The following is a 13,484-nucleotide window of genomic DNA, read 5'->3' as shown; positions in this document are numbered from 1 at the left end:
CTTTATATTTTTCTGCCTCTTCAAGGACTTATTTTTCTCTCACTCTTTTTCCCTCTTTACTTCTCTCCTCCCCTCTGTAACTGTCCAAGAACCGCAAATAAATTAAGTTCTTGGCACAGAGTTGAGAAGGAAAGGATTACATAAATCCTTTATCTCTGAGACAGTACCCATATTTTCCTCTCTTATACAAATGTGCAAAATTATGTGAAATAGATCGATTTACACTCACTTAGCTAGGCGGCTGTCATTTCACTTTGAGCAGTTGATGGAGCTTAAATTGCCATGCTAATGAGATATAACCGCTTACAGTATGTTGTATTAATTTTGGTATGAAAACAAAAGCACTGCAATTAGCTCTTGTTGCGTGTTACAGCAAGAGAGTGAGTATTTTTGTGCAGTGGTTTATCGTTTTTCAGTAACTTGGATGCTTGCACTTCAATGTCCTCTTGGGATGCCAATATGAAAGCCTATAAGTAAAAAACTGGGGTTGATATGTTCACATCTTCCTGTCCCAATTTGCTTTGGAAGCAAATGCAATGGGAGTTACAAGATGCACGTTTACTGTACAGTATATGGCATTTTGATGACAGCCATCAAAACTTTGTCTACTAACAGAGGCTTACGGCTCAAATATCAATAATTAACATAGTAATAATGAATAATTAAATAATTTTTGCCCATGTGGTAGATGTGGTTTCAGTTACTGGGTCAATAATACATACAGGCAAGCCTTTGTTTCAGTTGAGATAACACATTTGAAATGTGTGGGTCAATAAAGTAACTCTTTCTCTCTCTGTAAAAGCCTTAACCATGTAGGCAAGTTACTGGTTGAACTTACGGTATATCCAAGCTCATGTAGGTAAATGTATGTTGATGTAAATAAAACTATGCCTTATATTTTTCCTGTACTGTCAGCTACTGTCAAAACTAGGTTAAATTATACATAACCTTTTTAAACACTGGGAACAGTTTGATAATGCGGTATTCTCAAATATCACCACTATGATTGATAGTCTTGCACACTGTATGTTTCAGTAGAGGGTCAATTAAAATGAATGAGGGATATTCACATGAGACTTGAGATAAAGAAGGCTCATGGTATATTACTTCTATAATTTAATACCACCCACCTCAAATAACCCTCTATTTCGTTATCTAGCTCTTCTAATATCTATTATTATTCTGGCAGCAATTAAATACATTAGCTCTTTCAAATCTGTTATCATCAGTTTTAATAACTAGAGTAAAATAAATGGCTCTAGGGCTGCTATCAGATGAGCACATCTCAATTAAACTAATAATACATCCTCCTGCTGGCTATGAAAGGGGTCTCTGAAGGAGCTTCATAGTATATAACCTTTTAATAGCACGCTCACAAAAAGGCAGCACTTGCTTTCATTGTAAACTTGCACATTTTGTTATTTGTAGACCGTCTGAGTAAATACAGGGCAAAGATTAAGTGTAATTACAGTGTTGGTTACACACACGCACCCAATTTCATAGATGGAATTCGGTGGAAGAACAGACATGGTTTATTTAGACAAAGTCTCAGCTTGGAAACAGAAACATAAAACAGAAACATGCAGATTTGAAACTGATGAGAGCTTGAACATTGGTCATGTGTATGGCGATTAAATTTGGAATACATTAATGTGAAATTTATCAGTGAAAATAGCAATGCAACTGTGCAAGAATGTACAGTGTGTAATACTGTATGCGAGCAAACAAATACATTTAAAAACCTGCTGTTATGTAGTTTGTGGACAGTTTTCTTTGCATGTTGATAAGTTTCCTTTAATGAAAATGTGTAAAAAGTAATTTGATTTGTACAAACGTGAAGTTTTGGAACAAACTATGTCACTTACTTTGTTGTGGTTGTAACACAAGAGAAACATAGGTTACAGAAATTAAATTACCCTTATAGACGGAATGTGAAACTTAAAGAAATAGTTCGACAATTTAGGGAATACGCTTATTTGCTTTCTTGCCAAGAGTTAGATGAGAAGATTGCTACCACTCTAAAGTCTATACGCTAAATATGAAGCTACAGCAGCTAATTAATTTATTTGCTCAACAACTGAAGTGTAAAAACGACAGTCTTTGTGCTAAGCTAAGCTAACCGACTGCATGTGATAGCTTCATATTTACCTTACAGACAAGAGAGCGGCATCAGTCTTCTCATCTACTGAAACTCGGCAAGAAAGCGAAACACCATATTTTCCAAAAAGTCGTACTATTCCTTTAAAAAAATAGGCAGCATTCAGCTGTGTGTGTGCTTCCCCTCAGTCCTGTACAAGGCTATGCAGATGATGCACAGATAGCATATCGGGAGGAGAGTGTAATTAAGAACATGAGCTGACTCCTTTGTTGAATTGTCAGGTTTGCAGTCAGCGGTAATCATTGATACCAGTCTAAATTAGATTAAACTCCTACGTTTACTATGAATTATTCATGTGCATGAGATATACTTAACTAGGATATAAATTAAACATAGTGACAGAAAACAACAAAGTTAATGGCATATTCCCTGAGCTCAGTTCCAGGCTGGACCGGATTGATGGTTCCGCTGTTGATGAAATTAAAGGCTATTTGGCATGTTGTCGTGTCTAAAATTCGACACGATTTCTCCAATGTCCTTTTTGCTTGGTGCAGCACATAAATCTGTAAACACAAGATATTACCTTCCAGACTAAATAGTAAGGAGGGTTCAGAGAGCCAAATAATACCTGATATAATGCTACAAGGCTATAAAATATTCAGGGGGCTTTCTAGAGGTGTCCTGGGCTTCCTAAGCTAAAAATGGACACAGCCTGTGGTGGCTTTGGGGTTTGGTCAGAGTGGCCTGATGCACAGAGGCTTTTGCTGGTTTCACTGCCGCATAAGCAATGACCACACTGGACTGGTTTAAAGATGTATAAAACTGGACTGTAACTGATGACCAGATTTCACCTCCCTGCCACTAGATTCAATCTTTCTGTCTGGTTTCTTAATGGATTTTGGTGGTTAACATAGTGTCGTATATTAAGTATCTATCTTGATCTGTAAATCGCATGACTAATCGATGGATTGTATAAAAGGAAAGTGGAAACAACTTCAGACACCACCCTGAAGAAGGTAAGATAGCTGAAAACATTTGGTGAATAAAGCATGGTGACACCTTTTTTGATGCACTTATTCTAAAAAAGCAAACATAAATTCAAGTTTTAAAATGTGTGCGCCAAGCAGCCCAATCACGGCCAAGAGCTTAGTCCTGTTAAAAAGGTATCTTCATGTTTTTGTTTTTATCCCTATGGTGCAACACATATTTAATCAAATGATTTTTTTTAAAGGAAGATGGAAAATATTACTTTTAAGATTCTGTGACTTTGAAGATGATGTCCACTTTATCTCTTACTAGATCTCTTGTCAGACTTGGAGATAAGGGTATCATGTCTAATCATCAGAATTGGCCCTCTTAATGGCTCACTCATGTCATTCCGTTGGCTGTTCGTCCCAAACTTGGGATATCTTCATTAGGTCAGGTCACAGAACCACTGAGCTGGAAGAACGGTCTTACACATATGTGGGTATAAATGACCAGGTTCATTCCAAAAAGAAGCAATCTCCAAAGAATCCACCACTTAATTATGGTTGGTTTTCTTTGCTCCGAAGCCTAGTAGAAAAGTTTACTATAATGGACTTTCTTTTTTGAAAGAAGTTACCTTATTCAGTGTTTGTATCGAGTGGGAACACATGACCAAACAGAATTTGAGCACATGCACATCATTCAAAACAAAGGCTTTCCACCTCATTTTGTTTAGCTTGTTCTGTATGCAGAAGTAACTACTTGCTATCAGATGTCAACATCTGTCTCATTGTTATACAAATGCATCACATTTCGGGTTGCTTTCAGGAGAGGTGATGAGGGGTGGAGATGGGATGGAAGTGATATTGGTAGCTGAGACAACCAAGGCAAAAAAGATGGATGATAATGGCACAGTGAAAGGAAAAGAATATGCAAAGAGGGCACATGGAGAGCTGGGAGATGGGGGAAAGAGGATGAGAGAAAGAGAGCTTCGAAAAGAGTGAAAAAGCAAGTGAGAAAGCAGGGACCGGAGCACTCACTGCAGAAAATGAAATGAGCCACTGTACTGGGTGATTCAGAAAAGTAAGCCACTGACAGAGGCAATCAGAGTGTGAATGTGTGGAGATGTGAGTAAATAAAGAACACACACACACACAGGATAAGCATAACAGTCCAAAGACATGTCAAAAGAGGGAAACAGAGTTGAATATGGATGCTCAGAGGACAAAGGGAATACAAAGAAAAAAAAATCAAGGACCCAGTAAGACAACGAGCAAAGACTAGGCACTTGTAGTACAATGCAAGAAGAACAAGAGCTTCATCCTGAAGCCAGTCTGCACCCTACACAGCAGCCGTGCTGTGTAGGGTGCAGCACCAAGCAGAAGTGCTGGTGCTGCACCCCACCAAGCAGAAGTGCTGGCAATTTTCATTGCCAAGAAGTGTTTTCACAGCTGTGTCTGCTCTCTACCTCTCTGTTTCTAGCATGTTTGTGTGGAGTGTGTGTGTGGTGAGTTTTTAGTCACTCTAGTTTTTGTGGTGAGGAACATAAGGGGTCCTAATGTGAACAAAGAAACAAACAGTAGCAGCAGCACACTTGCACATAACCAGCATATTTTTTGTAATACATGACCAGGGACAAAGAGCTGGTGTTATATTGGACTTATGATACTGGACCTGGAGTTTTGAGAAGCTTATCATTGTGGAGATTTTGTGATGTATTCCTCCTTAGGACTCTAAAAACAACCAAAATTAAACAGTCTGAGGAGGGAACGGTTACGGAACAGACTGGTAGGGGACACCGAGATGACCAAGAGTGTACTTTATTTGAATACAACCAAAGAGAGAGTGGGTATGGAGAGAGTGAAGCGTTGAGGACAGGGATGAAGGTCGCAGAAGAGGGAGGATCGCTGGAGGAGGAAGATCGCCGGAGCCTGGGCAGGTGTGGAGATGGGAGGCCTCGGGCGGACGACCAGGAGCTTGGACCTGGGTGGAGCTGGTCACCTCGGGCAGACTGCGGCGACGGCTGGGACCCTCGGGCGGCTGGCAAGGACAGCGAAGGCTGGGGTGAGCCGGCGACAGGACATTGGGACTTGGCGCCGGCTGGGCCTTGGGGATGGAGACCGGCGACAGGACGTTGGGGCTGGAGACCGGCGTCTGGACGGCGGGGAGCTGCTGCCATCCCACAGGAAGTGATGGCTGCTGCAATCCAGCGGGGACTGGAGGAGGCCGGCGTCACGGCGCCGGGACTGGAGACGGCAGTGGAGAGGACGGGTCGCTGGGCGGCGGAACAGGTGAGCAGAGTGGTGACGGAGCCGATGAACCTCGGGGCGGAGAAGCTGGCGAGCCGCTGGGTGACGGTGCAAACGAGTGGCGGGGCAGCTGGGCAGCAGTGCCTGTGTATAGTGGGTTAGTCGTCTGATGATAGGTAGTTCGGTGTGTAAGCTGGTGGCTTCGTGGACCACCTTGAGCCAGACGGGTGCCCCGATAGGGATTTGGCACAGTGGGCTGTGTGTTTAGCTTCCGGGGGTATAGCCAAAACACCCCATTGTCATCCACCATCGACTCAAAAAACTGCTCCGGTCTGGCCCTTGGCATGGTGAAGTGGACGGTTGAGGAAAAACCTGCGGGAATGCCAGCGTAGTCCTTCGGTATCGGTTCGACCATCTGTTACGGTACAGACTTGCAGGGGACACCGAGATGACCAAGAGTGCACTTTATTTGAATACAACCAGAGAGAGTGGGTATGGAGAGAGTGAAGCGTTGAGGACGAGGGTGAAGGTCGCAGGAGAGGGAGGATCGCTGGAGGAGGAAGGTCGCTGGGACAAAGTAGGCATAGGGTTACATTGCCGAGTGGCATGTACTGGCTGTGATTGGAGCTAATGGGGACCAGGAGTGTAACTGGGAGCAGGTGTGGGTGATTACAGGCTGGTGAGGCCTGGTATATCTGTGACAGGAACATCACTCTTTGTGATTACACGTGGCCACTACCAGCTTTTTTTCAGCAAGTTTGTAACACAAGCAGAGGTTCATGCTGTCACTTGCCCCATATTATATATAACAGCCCTGCGATAAATCCTACCTACTTCATACTGAGAAGTGTTTCTAATAGTTGTCTAACCTCACTGGTATATATTGGGTGGACAAAATATTAGAAATACCTCTCAGTATTGTTAAATCAGCACCTCTCTAAATCAGTTTCAACAAAAACTGAACATTTTAACCTTCATGAAGGTGGGATTTACTGTATTGCAGGACTGTTGTATTAGTTTTAGCTAGCTATAACAAAAAATGGCAACTACAGTAAGTGTATACTTGCTTTTACTGTAACTATTCATTTGCATACACGTTTCCCAGTGTATGTGTTCCTTTGGAGAGTTTGTTTGTGCGCATCCTCAGAAAGTGATGCTACGCATCCACAAGATGCAATGAAGCAAACAATGTGGGACAGTATATCAGCATGTGATGGTCAGCAGCACATTCTGACAACAGTGGCGGAGAGTTTTGAATAATAGTTAATAGTACATTTTCTGTCAATTGACTAATTGATTAATGAATTTTTTGTTTCAGCTCTAAACAATATAGTAACCTCTGCAGGTGTTGCCAGATTAATATTCAAGGTCTCAAGGAAGATATTCTGGTGTTTGCTAGGGATGATTTGACCTTGATGTTCCCCCTAGTGGACATACTTTTTAATCCTACAGTTGCATTAAAAGAACCATGCTGCTTGCTTGCACCGCAGCCACTTGTCCACAATTGAAAGCAAGTATATAAGCAATCAAAGAATCACTAGTGCAGCAGCAAAGACCGTATGTTTGATAGACTGCAATAGAGGTACCACTTCTCTTATGAAATAGGTAGAGAGAAGTGTAATTTCCTAAGCCAGACTGCACCACCTACAGTAATTTGCATTGAAATTCCCCTCTGGTGCACTCCCTGCCTATTTTTGTGTGATATGATAGCAGGTCACGAAGTTACCAAATGGGTAAAGGCGGAAAAAAATCTGCTTGTGGCCAATGAAATTACCTCATGACCAGCGCAAGGTCGCTACATCTGATGTGGGCCAGCACAAAATTAGGACCCCAGCAGTCACAGTCTGTCACTCTCCCCCTCCTCCCCTCCTTTCATCTCTCTGCCTCCTTCACTTCCTCTTGATATCTTCATCTCCCTCCCTCTCTCCATCTCTACCACTGTGCCACATAGCCTGCAGCATGTTGGAGAAATATTGTAGCAGAATCACTAGATATCCACAAGGTCATATGAGTCACATAATGAATTCAGACCAAGGGTAAAGATGTTGAGACAAGGCAGGGAACAGCTGGTTATCCATCCAAAGACTCCTTGATGTGTGTGTGTGTGTATATATGTGCATATTGTGTCCTCTTTTTTTTAATTCAAATTATTTCAAGAGTCATTTGACATCTTTGTTGCTAAGGCAAATAGATGAAAATATACTGGACAGTGTCTTTGGGTCAGGAAATCTAATAGCTTTGATGAACTGGGTTGGGTTGAATCATGAATCATTAGCGCTAAGGGTCATCACTTCAACCACTTAGTTGTGCCTGATGTCCTCTGGCAACAAAGCAATGAATTAGCAGTTAACCAAATCCAAATAATAAGTGTTTAATTTGACGAGACACCAAATTATGTGAAATTACATAAGTCAAAACTATATCTCGTATGTTTTTTCTTTTTGTCAAGGTTTACATAAAGGGCCGTGTTTTCATGCAAGTCATGATGTGCCTTTGTGGTGAAAAACTGGTGTCCCATGATGTTTTTTGCCTCATCTTTGCCTTTTAGGTATTTTGGTGACTTGTAATGCATCAGTGTGAGAAGAGAACCACAGTAGGCATATTAGCAGTGCACTGCATTTTCGGAGTAAAAACATGACCAGTTCAGTAATCAGTAGTACAAGTTGCACCCATGTTTTGTGCAATTTCTATCACTTTAATGGTGATGTTGCACCTGGATAAGCCTCTCAAAAATCACAATAAACCCTACAGTATGTTTACCTTACAGGGATGATCAGTCAAGATGGAGAGATGTACTCACACAACAATCAGTAAGCCTTTGAGGAATGATTCATATTCCAGCATTATATCAAAGGGAAACAGGCAAGCATAATATACATAACAGTGTGTTTTGTGATTCTGGCGTTGTCTGATTGGGTGCACTGCCAGCAACTGAAGTGAAAAATTGCACAAAACAAAATGGTACATTCTGCTGTTGACATGGTAAACTAAAATGTCAGAGTGACCTGTTGCAGGTGCAGATAGCTCTCTTTTTAAAGGGAACATGCTGTCCCTTATGCCAAAGTACCAAAACTCTGTCACCACGCCCAGCTGTTTGTGCTCAGGTTAGAAAAACACTCAAGGTTTAGCCAATTTTACATATCCTGAACTGGCAACCGGAGATAACACAACTGTTGTTTAATTAATTGTTAATTAACAAGATAACATGTAGCACCAACAAACTGCACAGTCCTCAGTATTATGACATTTTATTGTGTTTGTGGCTGTTAGGGATGAAAATGCCATTCCATCAGTCACTGTTAGTGAGTCCAGTTTTCTTGCTACATTTGCAAGTGCAAAGAAAATGCCCCACCAGTGTCCATACCTGACACCAGAAATACATTTAGTCGAATAGAGCAATTGAGTAATTCAGCTAAGGGGGCATCTGTTGCTATTTACACCAACTAAAATCAGCCTGTGCAGCTTTAATCTAACAAACAATTTGTTTATAAATTAAATCAAACCAGAGCATTACATTTTTGAATGCCCACATGTTCTCATTGTATTACTGGGAAACTTTCAAAGCATGTGATTTCACCCCTGCACTGAACAGTTTTAGGATTTATATGTTGATGTTTTGGTTTAATCTTGTTTCTGAGTCTGTGGGTGATTTGTACAGTATCAATAAAGACATTTCCAAGGTCATGGGAGTAACACACATTTTGTTTAAGGATCAAGGAGCCCAGCAGTGCCTGCAAGAGCAACAAAGCTGAGGCCACAGTTTGCTGCATACATACACAGTAATGTATTATGTGAGTGTGCTGTAATTGATTTACATGCACAAGATTAATATAATTTGCTTGTTTTGGATCGTTTGTGCCTTCATTTTCATTATTCTGTGTGCAAAAGACAACATGAGCTGACAAGTGAAAAAAGGGGGGACACATTTGCAGATTGTGCTTAATTTAGTTTCTGTTGAAATCTCCTAAAAGACACAATTTACAGTTAATTTACAATTTACAGTTATAGCGGTTGTTTTTTTCTTGATTGCACTGATGTATTAAACCTAATTATCTTGATATTGTGTAATTAGTTGAATGATTAGATGTAGTAAAATGGATGCTTTTGTTGACTACATTTTACTTGGCTCATCAGCAGATTTTACTTTATCAAGAGATAACCTGCTGACAATAACTGTTATTATGGTGTGTTGCATATCCATACAGATTAACTCAGACACATTTTGTCTGTATGTGAACCTAATAGCATTATACACTGATGTCAATACTTCTGTGATCGCTCAATATCACATTAACCTATCACCATTGCTGAGCAAAATGGCACAGAGTTCATTTGCCAAAGCCAAAAGAGCTCTAAAGCATGCATCTGCTTTAAGATGTCTGCTGACTGAAGTGCCTGTTAAAGGACAAACTCACCTCTCTCACAGCTCCTGTCCTCTGCACTGATAAAGACCTCAATTTCCCATCACAGAGAAGGAGCAATAAAAAGAGACGACAACACTGACAGACACAGAGATGAGCTTGTCCTGTATGTCTGTGTGCCTGCCTTTCTTCTCTTTTTCTGTATATCTGTCCATGTCTTTTACTAAAAGCCCACCAGCAAGCATTTGATGGACAGGATGATGCATAGTAAACTTAACAAGGATCTTATTTTCACATCATGGCAAGGTAAAACATGAATCGCTTTTGGAAACAGTTTTGAACTGATATATGTAGGCCAATTATTTCATATATAATGTAGAGAGCCACATCCTACTAAACATCCTAATCACTCCCTGTGTCTTCCCCTACCTCAGATTGTCGGTCCTACATTGAATGGGGATGCAGCAGTGAGTGCACACCAACTTGGACCAAACCCAAACTTGATTCAGTGCTCCCCATGTGGACTGCTCCACTGATCGACACGTTATTAGATAGGGGAATTCAACTCTTTTAGATTCTAGCTGACAAGTTGCTCAACTACTTTTATCTGTCCCTGCTGGTGTTATCCAACATGACCTGACAGGAGAACTATAGCCTTTACTTTACATAGCATCGCGAGAATAGCAATAGCACAGTGAGAGAATAACAACCCTAAACAGCACAGCAAGCCATTAAAAGGAACAAAGATAAAGAATGTGCATGTAGTCCTGCACAAAGAAGGGACAGGAGACGTGAGAAAGGGACAGCAAAGCTGAATGCGACATATAATAGATGTTTAAGAGACGAGTAAGGGAAAGGCTGACAAAGACAAAGAGAGAACGATAACATTATTACTTTCCCTCCCCTCCTTCTTCATCCATACAAAGAATTGTGTGTGTGTTGTCTGATGAGGAAAGACAGCCAATAGATAAAGTGCGATAAGGGACAAAAGAAAAAGAACAAAGTGAAAGAAACTGAAGCAGAATTATAAAGAGAGAGGAAGAAAACCTTATACGAGACCTCGTCAAAGAAAGAGGGTCCACATCGCTGTTTTTTGAATGATTGTTATTCATCTTTACTCACAGTTGTGTCAGTGTCACAAACAAGGCTGCTGAGCGCAAGCATGCTCATGCAAACACACACATAACTCATTGTTTACATAAGAAGACATGATGCTCACAGAGTCTGTGTGAGTTATAGCCCTGGAAAAATTTCTCTGGGACCCGTTCTTGCAAACGGTGCGACTGTGTGTGTGTGTGTGTGCGCGTGCGTCTTCCCTGGAGAGAGAGAAAGCGCTACCTTTGCTGCAGAAACTGTTGGTTGTGACAGACTCAAATCATCACTGTTTCAAAGCTATATTTTCCTGTCGCTGTGAGATTGTGAGGGCCTTGGTTTATGTTTACATCCCGCACAAGATCCATCAAAAAATTATTTAATTTTTGCAGAAACTGTTTCTTAATAAGCTACACTTAACTTGACAGTACATGCACTATGACTTATAACTTATATTATTACATTGTATTGTTACCGTACATACTTATCAATTACCAGTAAATCCACTTTGTACTTTACACTTATTTTAGCTTTTATACTTAGATCCACTTTGTACTTAATTTATATTACCTGTATTATAGTGTATTGTATTTTGATTTGCTTAGAACTTTTATTCCTGTGTGCACTAATGTGATAGTGATCAGCTGTAACGAAAGAGTTTCCCCTCGGGGATCAATAAAGTATTTCTGATTCTGATTCTGATACAGGGTTACTCTATGCTCTGCCCACTTGTTACGTTACCCGTCAGTGGGAGGGAAAGAGAGGTGGCTTTGGTGCTGCTGTTAGCTGCCGGTCAGTCTGTTGTAGACGAGCCAAGCTGGGAAGAATTGTGGTTCCGCTGTGGAAGCATCTTTTGCTGTGCAGTGTTTCCCCTCGAGGATCAATAAAGTATGTCCGAATCTGATTCTTTCATTAAGCTCATAGTGATAGATGAATGTCTCTCATCCCATGTGCACGCATGTCTCTGCCTGAACACCACCTCCTGGTGTCTCCTAACAGGTTAGGACACCACTGGAGCTTTCCTAAATATTAGCATAGATAAGAGTGATTTCCTAACTTACAAAGGTTGATAAACAGCTTGTACTCCTAGCTAGTACATAACCAACAAATTGTCACTCTGAGAATTTTTGACCAGTTGAGACTGATTTTCTACTTTGAGATTCTTGAATATAGGCTCTGGCTCAACTTCTTCTGAACTTGAGATCAGTATATTTAACACATCATACCAGTCATTTTGATTTTTTAAGGTGAATCAGATAAATGTGTAAAATGCAGCTCCTCTGGCAAAGACCCAGAGACTTTATGGACTTACAGTGACAGCACTTATGGTCATTTTAGTTTGATATAGTCACAGTTTATGATTCATAATCATAATTAGCTCTGCTATAAAACAGCTGTTTGAATGGAAGTTCATTAAAAAAAACATGTAAGTCCAAAATCTGGTGCTGCAAAAAAAGTGTTCATAAAGCAGCTGCAGGTTTTGGTTTACTGATTCACAGCTTTAGAAAAGTTGTTTGAACTGAAAAATGTTGGTTTAACATGCCAGACATCAGCGGAATAACAGAGTGGGCAAAGCACTAAAAGTTTTTAGAGGATAGATTTAGTTACTCAACAACAAAAGAGAGTGTTGATGTGCGTATATTCAGCTCTGGAAATTATATCTGTGAGCTGTAATTCACTACAAGAGTGACGCAACAGCAGATCTCTATTTTACGAAAAGCTGAGGAATTCAGTAATCAATAAACTTTTATTACATGATACGTAAATGTTGTGAGAATGTAATTATGATGCATACGTACATACATACGTGCATACATATCGTATGTATTGTGTTTTATTGTTTATATTTATTGAGTTGCACTGTAGTGCGGCTTTTCAAGACAATGGACCCCAAATTGCTCCCGACGGTCAGGCTAGGACCTTGCATGGTAGCTCACATTGGTGTTTTTTGGATAAAAGTGCCATATAAATGCAGCCATTTATTTACCGTTTACCTTTTGTTTGACATCTGCTAAGTTTCTTTATAGCTAAAAAGGAGACATTCTGTAAAAAAAAATATATAAATTCTGTAATGAGGCTGTAAATGAAAAAATGGAATATATTTTCATTTTTAATGTTCTATGTCTCTGTCTACTAACCTTGTCAGAATGCATGTGATTTTGTAATTAGTAGTAATTTTGACTCCTTACATATCAGGGTTTATGGGATGTGGAAATGTAGTTTTAGTTTTGAAAGTCCCACCACAGGTGACCTTTAACACGGCAGCCAGTGTTGGAGGTGCAGCTAGGCTCATTTGGGCAGGTTCTGCTGGTTTAGTTTCCCCATAGTGCCTCACCTGCCTGATGGCGCACAGCAGCTTCCCATAGCAGAACACGATCACCAGGAATGGCACGATGAGGCAAAAGACAAACAGGCAGATGATGTAAGATATGTTATTCGCCGTCTTGGTCTTCCAGTCGACAGAGCAGGTGGTCCCGGGACCCTCAGGACCATAGCGGCTCCAGCCTAAGAGTGGCGGCAGGGTCCAGATGAGGGAGTAGACCCAGGACAGGGCGATGCCCAGGGAGGTCTTATGGTAGTTGGAAGAGTCCGCCTTAGTGGGGGTCATCATGGTGCTGTAGCGCTCATAGGAGAGGACAGCCAGGGAGATCAGGGACACAATGCCTACAGGGCACACACATACATAGGTAACCATTAGTATAGATTCAGGCATGCATA

General features: G+C 40.9%; 1 protein-coding gene across 1 annotated transcript in view; it reads right to left on the bottom strand.

Moving 5' to 3' along the window:
- LOC122887584 (vertebrate ancient opsin-like) overlaps nucleotides 1–13,484 on the bottom strand; it is a 69,639-nt gene that overhangs the window by 44,725 nt on the left and 11,430 nt on the right. The window contains exon 2 of the mRNA XM_044220940.1: nucleotides 13,102–13,430. Within this exon, the coding sequence (XP_044076875.1) occupies nucleotides 13,102–13,430 (329 nt within the window). The remainder of the gene's footprint in view (nucleotides 1–13,101; nucleotides 13,431–13,484) is intronic.

This window comes from Siniperca chuatsi, linkage group LG13 (genome assembly GCF_020085105.1).
Source record: "Siniperca chuatsi isolate FFG_IHB_CAS linkage group LG13, ASM2008510v1, whole genome shotgun sequence".
In the NCBI taxonomy this organism is placed as follows: domain Eukaryota; kingdom Metazoa; phylum Chordata; class Actinopteri; order Centrarchiformes; family Sinipercidae; genus Siniperca; species Siniperca chuatsi.
This window is presented reverse-complemented; position numbering and strand designations above follow the sequence as displayed.